This window comes from Hemicordylus capensis, chromosome 3 (assembly GCF_027244095.1).
Source record: "Hemicordylus capensis ecotype Gifberg chromosome 3, rHemCap1.1.pri, whole genome shotgun sequence".
Taxonomy (NCBI): Eukaryota; Metazoa; Chordata; class Lepidosauria; order Squamata; family Cordylidae; genus Hemicordylus; species Hemicordylus capensis.
The window spans coordinates 113,892,977-113,908,538 of NC_069659.1; the positions used below are offsets into that span (position 1 = coordinate 113,892,977).

At 42.4% G+C, this 15,562-nt stretch overlaps 1 protein-coding gene across 8 annotated transcripts in view; it reads left to right on the top strand.

Moving 5' to 3' along the window:
• Positions 1–15,562, top strand: part of MAP3K15 (mitogen-activated protein kinase kinase kinase 15) — a 146,986-nt gene that overhangs the window by 88,593 nt on the left and 42,831 nt on the right. For all 8 annotated transcript variants that reach the window (XM_053312981.1, XM_053312982.1, XM_053312979.1 and 5 more), the window contains 6 exons: positions 903–1,073; positions 4,378–4,490; positions 5,812–5,971; positions 9,112–9,262; positions 11,933–12,040; positions 15,308–15,357. In XM_053312981.1, the coding sequence (XP_053168956.1) occupies positions 903–1,073; positions 4,378–4,490; positions 5,812–5,971; positions 9,112–9,262; positions 11,933–12,040; positions 15,308–15,357 (753 nt within the window). The remainder of the gene's footprint in view (positions 1–902; positions 1,074–4,377; positions 4,491–5,811; positions 5,972–9,111; positions 9,263–11,932; positions 12,041–15,307; positions 15,358–15,562) is intronic.

Consider the following 15,562-nt stretch of genomic DNA (forward strand, 5'->3'; position numbering starts at 1 on the left):
ACTGATAATAGGGCTATTCACATGACTGGGTGGGCAGGGAAGTGGGCAGGAGGGAGGGAAGGCTGCGCAAATCTTACCTTCTTCCCCCCAAATGAGCAGTGCTTTAACAAGCAGCACACAGCTCCAGAGGCCAAAACGACACTTCAGAGGCCGGGATGACTGCATGCCAAATGCAGTGCATTGTGGGATTCCCCCAGACGGAAGGCCCTCTAGGTACCCGTTGCTGTGTGCAACCAGGCTGGAAGCAACCTGAGCTTGCACACAATCAGGGAGCTGGTGTAAATGGTTTGCTGGCACCTTTAACCCCGGTTAAAAGCCGAGTTACAAAGCTGGGCTAGGTGGCGCAGCCCCACTGGGATTGGGCCCAATCCCAGCAGTTCACACATGCAGCCTAACCCAGACTGGGCTTCCCTAGCCTGGGTTAGGCTGTGCGTGAGAAGAGCCTCAAAGTGTGTTGTTAAAAGCATTGTTAGTCTTTAAGATGCTACAAGACTTTTTATAGTCCTCAATATCCCGCTGTTTCTTTGAACAAGACAGTGGCCTAGTTCAGACATAATGTGGAGCCAGGACTGAGTGATGTCCCCTAACCCTGGGCATGTGTGCTCTCCCCACTCCCTTTGCCTGTGAAGGGAGGAAGAATTCTACTTCCCATCCTGGCTTAGAACAAGCCAGGATCTATTGTTACATTCAAACTGGATGATTCTGGCTACCGTGGTTCAAAATAAACCAGCATCTGAAGCTGAAATCTGAAGTTTACATAAAGTACTTATGTAAACTTAAACCTAGTTAAACTCAGAAAGCTAATGTATGTTTGTACATTGACAGAAACACGGAGTGAGTTAGATCTCACATGTATAGTTCTTTATTCATATATAATTCATAATATTCTGCCTGAATTTCAGAAGGAACAATGCAGGTGATCGAGGAAAGGCACTGCAAGTGATGCTTCAGGTGCTCCAGATATGTGATCATCCAGCACCAGACATGTTCTGCCTATGTGGGAGAATCTACAAAGACATATTCCTTGATTCGGATTGTAAAGACACCAGTAGCAGAGACAGAGCAATTGAATGGTAAGAAAAAAGACCATGGATGGGTGGATTCAGATTATCAAATAAACTTTGTAATGCTTAGAATGAAGGAATATCTACATTAGAACATGAGAAGAGCCCTCTGGCTCAAGTCAAAAGTAAATCTGGTCTAGCATTCTGTTTTCAACGGTGGCCAACCCAACAAAATACTTCCATGAGGCCTGCAAGCAGGAATGGAAGGCAACAGTCCTCTTCTGCCTCCTAGCAACTAACATTCAGTGGCATATTGCTTCTGAGCATGGAGCTGTGGTGCCTAATACCTGTTATCATGGATTGTCTTCCATGATTGTGTCTGATTCCCTTTTAAAGCTTTTTAAGTCAGTAAAGGTAAAGTGTGCCATTAAGTCGGTTTCAGCTCCTGGCGAGCACAGAGCCCTGTGGTTGTCTTTGGTAGAATACAGGAGGGGTGTATTCTCCCTCATGTAGGAGATCAAAGGTACATCTGTATCCTGTTTTTCACAGTGGGCATTCTAGCGCTTCTAGGGAGTGACTTAGCAGGTCAGGAAGGTGGTAGCCTTCAGCAACTGATATCCAGAGTTATACTGCCACTGTAGTTTCTATTTAGTTATCATGATTAAAAGCCATTGATAAGATCTATCATCTATTTATTAGTTTGTCTAATTCCCTTCAAAGCCATCTAAGCTGGCGGTTGTCACCACATCTTGTGACAATGAATTCCATACAGTAATTATAATTTCTGTTTTTAATCATCCGCAATTGCATCTGAATCTGCTTTGCTGACTCTGATCTGGTTACTTGGAAATGTCTCAGTGAGTTCAGTGAGACTCACATCCTAGTAAGTGTGGCCAGCATACCAAATAGTCCTTCTGTGAATGGAAGACTTTTCTCTTCATGTAAGGGAAAGGGGTGTTTTTCACTGATCCCCCTTCCCTATGTTTCTGCCCCCTGCAACTCCAACATCTGCTTGGGGGGTCATCTGACCTCCAGGGATGTATATTCAGGAAGCAAGGAACTGCAGAGAAAAGGATGGATTGGTGAAAATAACCAGCCCCCCGCCCCTGCTTGAGTGGAATATCTTCTGTTTGTGGGATTGTGGGGATGCTGAACCCTGTTTAGACTTTCAACTGGTAACACATACATGCCTGAACAGAATTTGTATAATTGGCAATTAACTACATTATATAACTGGATACAATGTGCAGGAGGGGGAAGCCCAAAGGCAGACCCAAGCAGGACAGCAGCCACTGCCAAGTTATATTCTTCACACAGAAAGGGTAGGGAAGGGGTCTCTTGCTCCTTTTTTAAAGTCATGAGTATGACCTAGGGTGCTTGCTCCCTAAGTCATACTCATGAGAAGAAACATTCAGGGAAGTGATCAGAATTCTCATGTGAGGCAGGTATGGCATCCAGATAGCCCTGCGGTTGTCTTTGGTAGAATACATGAGGGGTGTATTCTCCCTCTGCTTCGCTGACTCTGATCTGGTTACTTGGAAATGCTCTCTCATGAGAATAACAGGCCATGGTGGCAAACACACGGGCTTTAGGGCTGGGGAGATGCCCAGACAGGATACTGTGTCCATACAAGCCCTGGGGAAGGGAACCCCAGCAACGCCTTGCCCGGTCTCAGTGGATGGCGGACAGCAAGATCACAACCACTCACCTGGCAATAGGTCAGGTGGGGCGACCTGCCAGGTCACCCCACAGCACATATGCATGGGTTTCTCTGCCTACCAAGCCCAGGTGGCTTGGCAGAGATAGCTTAAAATGCCCCATGGTGTATCATTTACATATGCCGCAACAATGGCCCTGGCCTGGAATTTTGTGTGGCTGGAAGGGCCCGCTCTGCAGCCCAGTGCCTGCACCGTCCATGCAAATAATTTGCGTGGGGGAGCTATTGGCAGGGTCTAAAGGGCAGACCCCCCAGAAGGGATTCCAGATCAGCCAAGTTCTATTTTTCACCAGGTAAGAGTGGGGAAGGGAGACCCATTTCTTTCTCAGAGGGGGAGGTTTGCTCCCTAAGTCTTACTCATGAGAAGAGCAGTCCTTGGGGCACTAATTGGAAATTTATGCGATGGTGTTCATGTTCTAGGCTAAACCTCCAGTCCATTACCCTACCGACCGCTCTCTCATGAGAGTGGCAGACTAAGGGGAGTGTGGGAGGATGCTCCACGCATCCAGACTAAGGGGAGTAAGGGAGGATGCTCCATGTGGGAAAGCTGTGAGGATGGGCATGTGGGCAAGTGCTTTCCCGGTCTTAGCAACCGCAGTCAAACCACTGTCAAACCCAGCATCCTGCCAACCCAACTGCCATTGTGGAAATGTGTGCCCCTACCCATGGTCCCCAACATACAAAGCTGCCATCATGGGGTAGCTTGAAACTGGGGCTCTCCACTACTGAGAATCTCCACACCTGCAGATCTACATACACCGGCCCTGGCCCAGGAATTTCAAATGGCTGGAAGGGCTCATTCTGCAGCTCACTGCCCACACCATCCATGCCAGTTGTTTCTTGTGAGGGTGCAATTGGCGGGGTCTGGAAGGCAAACCCCAGAAGGGATTCCAGAGCAGCCAAGTTCTATTTTTCACCAAGTAAGGATGGGGAAAGGGGCTGGGTGGGTGGGATGTCTGCTCCCTAAATCTTGCTCATGAGAAGAACCATCTATGGGGAACTAGTGCAAACTGCATGATGTGGTATTGTTGCTGTACAAGCTGGCAGTCATGGTTTGGGCAACAATGGCAGGCCACAACCCCACGGTCTGAGCTCTCACGAGCATGGCAGACTAAAAAGAGTAAGGGAGGATGCTCCGTGCAGGAAAGCTGTGGGGATGGGTACTCGGGCCTGTGCTTTCCTGGTCTTGATGACTGGCCATGAAGCTGCTGTCAAACCCTGCGCCCTACCATCCCACCTGCCAATGTGGCCCCCAACGTGCGAAGCAGCAGTTCTGGGTGGGTGGGTTGGAAACCTGGGCCTCTCTACTCCTGGGAATGTCAGTACCTGCAGATCTACATACAGTGCAATGCCCGCTCTTGTCCAGGAGTTTCAAACGTCTTGAAGGGTCCGTTCCGCAGCCTGATGTCCGCACCCTCCTCTCACTTCTTTATTTTGGTTGTGCTGTGAACAATGTCCTCTCTCTCATGTTAATCAAATCCCACAGGCCCACTTTATAAGTAATAACGATTACTTATCTGTTTAAATATTTTTAAAAATCAACTAACTTTCTGAGGTATGCAACAAAGAGTTGTTTTGTTAATTGTGAGCTGAAATTTTCAGATGGTTTTTATTTGCAAGTATGTTATCTAAATTGTACAATCTTGTCTTTTGCAGGTATCGTAAAGGGTTTGAACTCCAGTCAACTCTATACTCGGGAATTAACCTTGCAGTTTTGCTAATTGTTGCAGGGCAGCAGTTTGAAACCTCTATAGAATTAAGGAAAATAGGTTAACAAACATAAAATTTTTTGGTGTAATGTGGGGTTGCTAACTCCTGTTTATGAATGATCATGCACTATAGTATTTAACAGTGATATAGCTAGCATGAAGTATATTGGAGAGTTATATTAACCTTTTTTGGGGGGGAGGTATATATTGTATATTACATATTGCATGTGATATACAATTCTAGTGTAAAGTAGGGATGTGCAAACAGGTTCAGTGTCGAATGTGTTGAAACACCCCCGGTTGGGCTCGTGGACTGTTCGCGAACTGTTCGCAGGGTTTGCAGACCTCTATAGAATTAAGGAAAATAGGTGAACAAACACAAAATTCTTTGGTGTAATGTGGGGTTGCTAACTCCTGTTTATGAATGATCATGCACTATAGTATTTAACAGTGATTTAAAAAAAAAAAATTACTTACCCCCTTTGGGGGAGTTGTTGGAGGTGGTGGTGGTGGGCATGGAGGTTCCCCCTCCCCCCCGATAGCCTCCCTATACCTATACTGGCCGTTAGGACAGCTCCATTTTGGAGGCTGCTGTGCCTGCGTAATTGACCTCTGTGTGGCCTGGGTCACACAGATGCCAATTGTGCAGGTGCGGCAGCCTCCAAAATGGCCACCACACCAGAGAGGGAAGGCCCGAATGGGTTGAAGAGTTGGCCAAATGACCAGTATAGGCATAAAGGGAGGCCGGCGAGGGGAGGGGGAACCTCACCAGCCCCCCGCCACCTCCAACAACTCCCCCAAAGGGGGTAAGTTAAAAAAAATGTTCGCGAACCCCCCCTGGACTGAACTGAACCTGGGGGGTTTGAGGGGGTACCAGACCGAACTGGCCTGGTCCGGCATGGGTCCAGTTCAGATTCAAACCGAACCAGCCGGTTCTGTGCATACCCCTATTGTAAAGTGCTGTAAGGAAGATTGTACATAATTAGTGCCTTTGACCACATGTAGATTGTACTGTTGATTTCCTCTTGAATTAAACCACCAAGAGACTTATTAGGCAGCATAGAAATGTAATGAATGAATAGATGGATGGATGGATGGATGGATGGATGGATAGATAGATAGATAGATAGATAGATAGATAGATAGATAAAATACATTATCAGTGAAGAAGAAAAATGCCATCTATAACATTTCCTTCCCATCAGTGATATTTAGTTGTGGATTGAAGGTTAATGTCTTTATGCGCTTGGTGTTCTCAGCTCCCTCACAAACCTTGCAGTTCTATTTCCCATAATTAAGAATGCATGCCCTCCTCTTTTCAGTCTCTGAATAGGAACTGTTGTGTTAACTTGTAACATCTTTTTTATGTGAATTCTTCAAGGTGTACGATTAAACAGTTTGTTGGGAAGAAAAGGGAGCTTGGAAAAAATGAATAATTACTGGGATGTTGGGCAGTTCTTCAGTGTAAGCATGTTGGCCAGTGATGTGGGTAAAGCAGTGCAAGCAGCAGAAAGGCTGTTTAAACTGAAACCACCAATTTGGTATGTATCATGGCATAATTTGAATCTGTTGTTGCTTCTCATGTTTCCTTCACTGCTCAGGGCATGATAACCATTACATGATGAATAAAGTGGCCATATTTGCATTCTCAAGAAAACTGAATGAAGTAGACTGTGGCCTTTGTGCTGTAGGAGATTTTGTGTGTTTGCCTGTGTCGTGGTTTATATGGGGTTGCTGGAATGAATTTTATTATTTCTGTAGCATCCTGCTAACGTGTACCCCTGCTAACTTGGCAAAGAGGCACCTCTTAACATGGTGATTCTCTTTATTTAGCAGGGGGAGAGTAACTGGCCCTATCCACCCCCAGCACAGTACTTCCAGTGACTGTTGCTGGTGCCTATCTTATGTTTCTTTTTAGATTATGAGCCCTTTGGGGACAGGGATCCATTTTATTTATCTTATTTATTTATTTATTATTTCTCGGTGTAAACGGCCTTGAGCCATTTTGGGGAGGGGGTATAGAAATTGAATGAATGAGTGAATAAATAAATAAATCCTCTGCATGCAGAATGCGTGATGGCATAGGACTGTGTTGCACACAGAATGTGTGTTGGCATAGGACAGGTCCATACCCTGAAAGAATTCCGAAGAACTGCAAATATGGGGAAATCATCACCCTTTTCCTGCCACTGAATGGCTTTTCCCATCAACACATTTCTCTGATGGGAATAGCCACTCTTGGTGAAACTCTCCGTTGTATAACTAAGGTGTAGAAATCTCTCAAACTCTGGACCTAATAATCTATTAAATGGGATATTCCTGAACTGCTCTGCCAAATCCATTTATGTAATGAAAAGTAAGGAGGACACACTGGTCATAAAGAAAGAAACCATATACATAAGAATATGTATATAAACCGTGTATAGTAATCTATTGAAAAATTACACACCATAAATCAATATCGTATTACCAGAAAACCATTGTATCCAAAAAATGCCATACAAACAAGTTCCTTACACATCTGTGGTAATTCACAAAATGGACAATTGTATGGATGTATTAACATGTTTTGGACTTTTTTGCAAATTGTTTAACAAAAAACATCATTTATATAATACATGTTCTCTTAGGTATGTAGGGATGTCAACTAGAACAGTCAGGGCTCGCATTTTGGAACACCGTACCCGCATAAGGAATCAGAATTTGGAATGCCCCACGGTTAGCCATTTTATACAGGCAGGACATTCCCCCAGGGATTTTGAATTTTTTGTCATTTATAAATACAAACCTAAAGAATTATCCTATTCAGATATTAAAACTGTTCTCCTACAAAGGGAAGTTTTTTTATATACCAACTTCGAACTTTAGAACCATTGGGCTTGAATCAGGTCAATGACCTGGCCTATACCTATAGGCCTATAGAGACCAAACAGGTGGAGATAAACAGATGTTTGGTGTTATTAAAGTTTTGTATTAATGGAACATTCATACATTTTGTAGATCCTTATAGACTTTTGAACCTTTATCCTTTAAAAAAAGGTCTAACATTTTCCCCCTTTCTTTGTGATGCTTTGATGGCGTTTTCTGCACATGTGTGTTAGTGCCTGTAATCTTAGGTATTTATATAATTGATTGTATAATGATCACACTGTTGTTAATTAACGGGAGTGTATAAGGCTGAGGGAGGTTGAGAGGTATATTAAGCAGCATTGCAGAAGTTGTTTTTTGAATGACCCTGAATCAGTAGAGTTCCAATGTGAAACTACTGAAAAGGAGCTATTAATGAAAATTGTTTAAAGTAAGGAGCAACAAAGTAAGTAAACCTTCCCTCTTTTTGAGTTTATATAATAATTCTGTTGAGAGTATTTTAATAGTGAAAGGATCACTGTATTATTGTGGGGTTTTTTTATTCTTTGTAGAATGAGCCATTAATGAAAATTGCTAAAAACTCCTCCTGATGAAGCCCTGCTTAGAGCAGGAGGAAACAGGCTACAAACTACCTAGATACCTGCTTACCAGGATACTTGTTGAGTAACCGCGAATAACAGCAAGAATTGATCTTTTGGAGCAGTAGCAAGATTGAGCAAATGTGAGAATTGATCCTGTGACACACTACAAGAAGCTCTTGATTTATTGTACACCTAAAAAGGAGCTATTGATCATCTTTTGACCCTTCAGCTACTACCTTGGGACTCTTTCATTGCCACTGTGTGTTTCTTTATTGTTAATATATCCATACAATTGTGTTTCTTTATTGTTAATACATCCATACAATTGTCCATTTTGTAAATTACCACAGATGTGTAAGGAACTTGTTTGTATGGCATTTTTTGGATACAATGGTTTTCTGGTAATACGATATTGATTTATGGTGTGTAATTTTTCAATAGATTACTATACATGGTTTATATACAAATCCATTTATGTAACAATTCTGAAGGAAGGAAGAAAAATAGTTGAAATGCATAAGACATCAACTTGCTCTTGGAATGTCAGTTAGTGATGTAGAGCCTCCTGAGAATAATCTCAAGAATCCACTGTAGGAGAAGAATGGCAGTTCAGCTCGCATTAGAAGAGCAAAGCCAGTTTGGGAAGAATTCAGCCAAGCAAGAGGTCTGGAGACAGTTCTTTAAGTTTGAAGAACAAGGATTTATTTAGAAGTTACAAAAGGATAGGAAAGCTGAGCTTAAGGCTGAAAGGGAAGGAGACTAAACAAACAACCATCTCTGGAGAGACAAAATGGAGACTAACACTAGAAGAAGAAAGAGGGGAGGAGTCCAGCACTTTTATCCATGACCATACCCCTCCCCTCCGCCGCAGTGGTCACTATGAGACATTGCAGTGGAGAGCTGATGCTGCCAGGGCCCTAGCTCCAACATCCACAGGGGATTTTGATGAGAAAAGTGTGAACATGCGGTGTAGGGCTATATACTTATTCTGGGTCTTTTCAGTGCTTATTCACATGCCAGCTAATCTGGGCACTGGTTTTAAGTTGTAAGTGTAAGTATGGGTGGCTTGTGCTTTGAATAAGTTAATTACAGTGCATTGTAAGATATTTAAAGACACAAATCACTCTTGCAAGCTCCAAACTATTTGTTTCAATCAGAAATTTCTATTTATTCCAATAAAAAGTTTAGTTTCATCACTAACTTAAGAGGAAATGATGATTTTTGTGTTTCAGGTATTTGAAGTCCCTAGTACAGAACCTGATGTTAATTCAGCGTTTCAAGAAACTCACCACAGAACACTCTCCTAGACAAGAGAGATTGAACTTCTGGTTAGATATCATTTTTGAGGCAACCAAAGAAACAACTAATGGTTTGAGATTTCCAGTAAGACCTTTAATGCACAAAAGTGGTTTAGTATCAAGCAGAAAGTATCAGAAATCTGTGGCCTGATATTATGAACTGCCCTGATAGAATCTGGTGACAGGTAAACCTATGTAGTGTTGCCTGTCATCTAGGGCAGAGCCATGGTTTGGACTTCAGCAGGAGTGAGGCAAGTCGTTACTTGAGTTCTCTTGCCAAAAATGATCTGCAGGATCTGGCTGAGAAATGGCAAAAACTTTGTAGCAAAAAGGCCTTATAGTCATTCCACTTCTGTGTGGCAATCGGCACAAGTTAAAACATTTTTTTCTATAGAGATAATCAGCTGTCAAGACTCAAGCATGTATTGTATACGCTTCAAAATGGTGGTAATAGCCACCTCTTTCAGCTAGCTGAAAATGCTGTTGGTAGATGTTGACAAAGTGTTAAGTAAAATCACATGGATTGGCCTGGATCAAATGTTCCTTCATGGATAGAGTTTTATCTTTACTGCAATACATGTGGCCCTCGTTATCTGCGGTCCTGGCACCTGCAGTTTTGCATATCTGCAGTTGGGCCATATAGACCTAGCCTCACTATCTGCTGATCTAAATACACGAAATTTGCCTATCCGTGGTTCCTAGGTGGCCAGAAATGACCTCGAGGTCATTTCCGGCCACCATTCTACTGAATGGAGCCATTTTGTGGCTCTTTAAAAAATTCCCCATGATTTTTCACGGAAATAGGAAGAATTGGGGGTTTGGAGGGGCATTGCTGGACAGCTGGAGAGCATGTTACATTGCTTTATTGCTCTTATTTCTGCTTTTTTGCATTCTCAGGAACCTAATTCCCTCAATTCCCATTCACTCAAGGTTTCGTTATCTGCTGTTGTAGCCAAGAACAGAACCCCTGCAGATAAAGAGGGCCACCTGTAATAACAAGACTTTTGGTTAGCAGGGAACTATATGACTTGATCTTGGCAGAAAGAATAGTTTGGGGGTATCCATTAAAGTCATTTTTTATTTGAAGGATTATTTTGGTTACCACAGAGCCCTTGTGGCTCTTGACAATGAGATGTCTACTCAATTTGGTTCAGACTGATGACAATCAGATGTTATGTTAGCTGGATCAGGCCATAGGCCAGTCCAGAGGTGGAGAAAGAAACTGACCATCCTTGGAACAGTGATGTGGAGGCAGAAGCCAAAAAAAGACCTGTGACTGCATTCACATATACCAAAACAAAACACGAAAGAACCCAAATGTATATCCAATGTATAAAAAATTATTATTTACAATTACAATACCTATAACATACTCATAATTCTGGAGTTGAAGAAGTCCAAACGCTAAAGTAACTTGATGAATTGCCAGACATGTTTCAGCCGAAATGAGGCCTTATTCAGTGGCATTGCTTCAAAATACAGACTTTGTTGATACTAACCTCATTGTGTCCACCATATCAAGTAAGCCACCAATGATTTTTGTATCAGAAGTAAAATTCTTATGCTCTGTGGAGTAGCTCTCTAGATGACAATTCATCAAGACAGCAGTTATTTTCACATTTGGACTTCTTCAACTCCAGAATTTATACAGGAATGCACCATTGGATTCTTTAGGGAATGAATTGATATCAGGATATCGGATTATGTCCTAGGCATGGACTAGCTATTGGTGGAACTATGGAGTATACATATTTCCACTTTCTGCTTGGTGGTGATACTTGTTTTATTTTTGAATTAACAATTTCTTATACACTTTATTATATTATGAGTAATATTATTACTATTATATATTAGCGTAATTCTAAATAATATATTTTTATACATTGGATATATACATTTGGGTTCTTTTGTGTTTTGTCTTGATGTGGAGGCAGATCTGGAAGCCTAGGCCCAGCAAGGGAGTGCTCAAAAGAAGCACACAAGTAGAGAGCAAGATGTGAACCATGGGTCTACTGGGTGGGGCTACTTCCATCTGCTCTCATGGGACAGATGATAATTTAGCTGGAATGGGGCAATACCAAGGGAGAAAGGGCTTCTTCCTGTGAAAGAGTTTGGAAGTGTGAGGCCCCACACTTTCTCTTTAGGTCTTCCACCTGACCCTGGACTGCAGTAACTGAATGGAAAAGTCATTCAGCTAGGAAGAAAAAGGAAGGAGGAACCATTATGTGGTGACCTTTGCACAATAAGTAACTAACCTGACTACATGCAATTTTAACAACTTAGCCAGTTAATTATATTATGTAGTCCTTCCCCAGCCTCCTCAGCAGATGTCTCAGTCATTTAATAATTACCATAGGTTAATTATGAAGTTTTTAGAATCCTGCACATTAAGGGCTTGGGAGTAATCTGTCAATAGCAACCAGAATTAATCTGTAGAAGTATTAGGAATAAACTTCATGCATCTTCTGTTATTTTCCTTAAATTGCTTAATTAAAATAGCAGTGAATAGGATTTAATATTACAAGAAACTGCAAGAAGGGACAATTATAAGAAACTGTATGAAACCTGATCATATAATTCTTTGTTTTATCCTTTTTGTGACTCTGTTGAAAGATCTCTTAAATTTCTCATTGATGAAGAGGAAAAATTATTTTCTTGTAAGCAAATTCAGGATTAGCATTCTGCTGCTCACTCTGAGCAGCCTGTGTTATGGCAATAGTTAGATTTCACTGAACAAATGCGTTCTTTGTTTTAGGTATTAGTGATAGAACCAACTAAAGTATATCAGCCTGCATATGTTTCAATCAACAATGAAGCCGATGAGAGAACTGTTTCCCTGTGGCACGTGTCTCCTGCAGAAATGGTAAATTCAATGGCGAGTTGTTTTTGCCACACTATAAATTCTTTACACTTGTATGCCAAAGTATGTGTTTAGAATTCTTAAAGAATGTCTTCACATAAACATCATTAGACATGCATGTCTTCTCAGTTCTACTGATGTTAAAATTGAGATGTTGCAATATATGACTCCTCTTAAGTCCCAAAGAAGTACATTAGGATAGGATTAAATATAACATAATCATCAATTCCATTTTAAAATATATTTTACTGTAATATATTTCAGAGACAATTCCTATTTGTCATGAGACAAATTGAAACAAATTACCACATAATGCCAATAAAAATTGTAAATAATAAAAAATTAAACAAATTCAACTTGCAGAATTCTCTTTAGAATATGAAACCAAGCTTGTGCCAGAGCTTTACTCCTGAGTTTCCAAATCTACTCGAAGGAAAACAGAGGGTCATTAATTTAGTGCTAATGATTTCACCTTTCACTTACCAGTTGTTAAATACTAGTTCTGGTACAATTTTTATAATGTTGTACATACCATATAAGCCACCTAATGGTGCAGCAGGGAAATTATTTGCCTAGCAAGCAAGCGGTTGCTGGTTCAAATCCCCGCTGATATGTGCTGAAAGGTATCATCTTACACTGCGCGGGAGGAGGCAATGGTAAACCCCTCCTGTATTCTACCAAAGAAAATCACATGGCTCTGTGGTCACCAGGAGTCGACACCAACTTGAGGGCACAACTTTACTTTACATATCATATATTTCGATGCATTTTACTTGGCAGGCTATGGCATGAGTATGCTCAACTACTTTGAAGTCATGGCTGTGACTGCTTTGGAATCATAGCTGCTAAGCCACAGAATCCACAACCAAAACTCCTCATTTTTATTCTGGGCAGTGTATATATCTACTTATCAATAAAATGTCTATTTTGAAGAAGGGAACAGAGAAGAATAGGAATGAGCATATACTTCACTTTGTTGGTGTTTGACTAAGGAAGCCAATAGCAGGTCCTGTAGACAGCTCATTTTGATAGTTCTGCAGTTTCACCAGGATATACTTCATTTCATTGCAATGCATACTTTATGGCATGGTTTGTAGAAGCTGAGTACACCGAAAAATATCCCTATTAGGGAGATGTCTGGGTTTTATTTGACCTAGCCATTGTCACAAATGCTGTGTGAAGGCATAATTACATTTGGGTGTACATCAGACTTCCTTGGAAGAGAAATTCCTTATGGTGCATTTTAGGAAAAAGAGCTCTAATTCTCCAGTGTCATTGATGTTGCCAAGGCCTGGCCCTTATGTCCTTTCTGCAGGTACATGGTGCATCTGTTACTTTTGATTAGGTTATGTATTTTATGCACTGATTTTTCTTGGAGATTATCTGTTTCTCCAAGGGTTTTTGTGTCAAATGGTAATATCTACTTAATTTGTTCCTATGTACTTTCAGAAACCTGATTGAGGCCTGGGCCAGGCCCCCTACTGGTGCCTGTAGCAGCATAGTGATATGGCCACCTCCCGCCCTTACGGTGTTGCATGATGCACACTGTGCACCATTCCCCCCACATCTCCCCTTACCTGGCCACTGCTGCTTCTTTTCTGCGGTTCCTGCCCCTTGCCTTTGCAAAAGGCTAATAGCAGGGTATGGAGCGGAACGAAGTGCAGAGGACTAGAGTGGTGGGCCCATTGCTGCTGCCGCCACTGGGCAAGGATGGGTGTGGCATAGTGGTGGCTACTGGGGCATAGTGGTGGCTGCTGGGGGGAGAGCCCACAGACATGGAGGAAAACAGGGAAGGAGCTAGAAAAGCAGGGGCAAAGAGAATAAATCAGAAACAGGGAAGCAGAAAGCAGGCAAAAGGAAGAAACCAGGAAGTGGAAAAACAGCAGAAACCAGAAAATGGGGGAGAAAGCAGAAAGCAGGGGCTAAAAGGGGGAGAAAGCAAAAGCAAAAAACAAAAGACAGGAAAGCAGTGGGGGGGGGCATGGGTCAAAAGGCAAAATACAGAAAGCGGGGGGGGGGCAGGGGAAAACGAGAATGAGTGTCAGAAAAGAGAACTCAAAGGGGAGAAAGCCAGGACTTGCATCCCTCTACCCACCAAACAAACAGAACAAACAAGCTAGTACTCAAACTTACCAGTACAGGCAGCCAGCAAATCTTCCAAACCACAGCACTTCCTCCAGCCCCTCCTCATTGCACGTTGCTTCCTTCCTTGATCTTACTATCTGGAACAGCCTGCTAATCAAGCTGTTCCAGCCAGTCTGATCCTTAGGGGGTGCTGGCCTGACATCGACCACTCCAGGAATTTAAAAAATGGATTAAAAATTCAGTTCCTGGTGCCTTCAGGGGCACTTTTGGTTTGACACTGACTGGGGCGGCAAGGAGCTATGCTGCCGCCCCACACCAGGAATTTTGGTGAGAGCAATGGTGGGGGAAACATGGCAGGAGGTGAAGAGCACCCTCCTGGTCTCTTAAAGGTAACACCGCCTGCCCGCCACCAAACCAGCTCGAACGCTAGATCTCCAAACTGGTTCGGTGGTCTGGAAAAGGACCGCCGAACCAGTTTGGGCACATGTCTCTTGATTAGCAGGCTGTTCCAGCCAATAAGACCAAGGAGGAGGGAGCTGGAGGAAACTCTGTGCTTTAGAGGATTTGCTGGCTGCCTGTACCAAGTTAGAGTTTCTCTAGTAGCTTGTTTGTTTTGTTTGTTTGGTGGCACAGCTGCCCTGATGAGCCACCTTTGGTGGGGCAGGCAGCAAGCTGATGGAGCGGTGAAGTGGCTGGTGAGGTGTGTGCAGTATGCCTCCCACTTTTGCTTTTGGTAAACTGCCACATGGGATAGTTGCCTCACTGCACTTCATTTACAGACCTGCCCTGACTTGACCATGAATTGGCAGTGGCTGTCTGTCTGTCATGACACACAAACCGATTTTATGTGTCATACTGTTTGTCTGTCATGACACACAAACCGATACTTTCAGATGTACTGAAGACAGAAGAGGTACAGGAGAATAGTGTGGTACACCTTCCCAAGACCTACTATCTTCCCAGATTCCTGCTTGTGTACCTTGCCATCCTTTCCGCCTTGCCTATCCTAGATGAACTGGAGCAGCAAGCTTGTCAATATTGATACTGGAGCATGAAAATGCTAGCACCCAAATGGGAGAATTAGATTGGTACAATCTTTAGGACCCTTCTGTGTGATGAGACATGGTCATAATCTTCAGATTATATTGAAATAATCTGTATTGTTATCCATTCTGTTTTACACAGAAACAGATTCATGAGTGGAATTTTACGGCTGCTTCTATTAGAGGAATAAGGTTGGTGCACTTGAAAACTCTTTCATTTCCCCCCAATTTATTTCTCTCATTATACTTTAGTGTTTATGACAATGAACTCTGCTTTCCTTTCTCTGTTCTGAACATAAAAGAACATGATTTTCAAGTGAAACAGGACTGAGAATCTATCTATCTATCTATCTATCTATCTATCTATCTATCTATCTATCTATCTATCTATCTATCT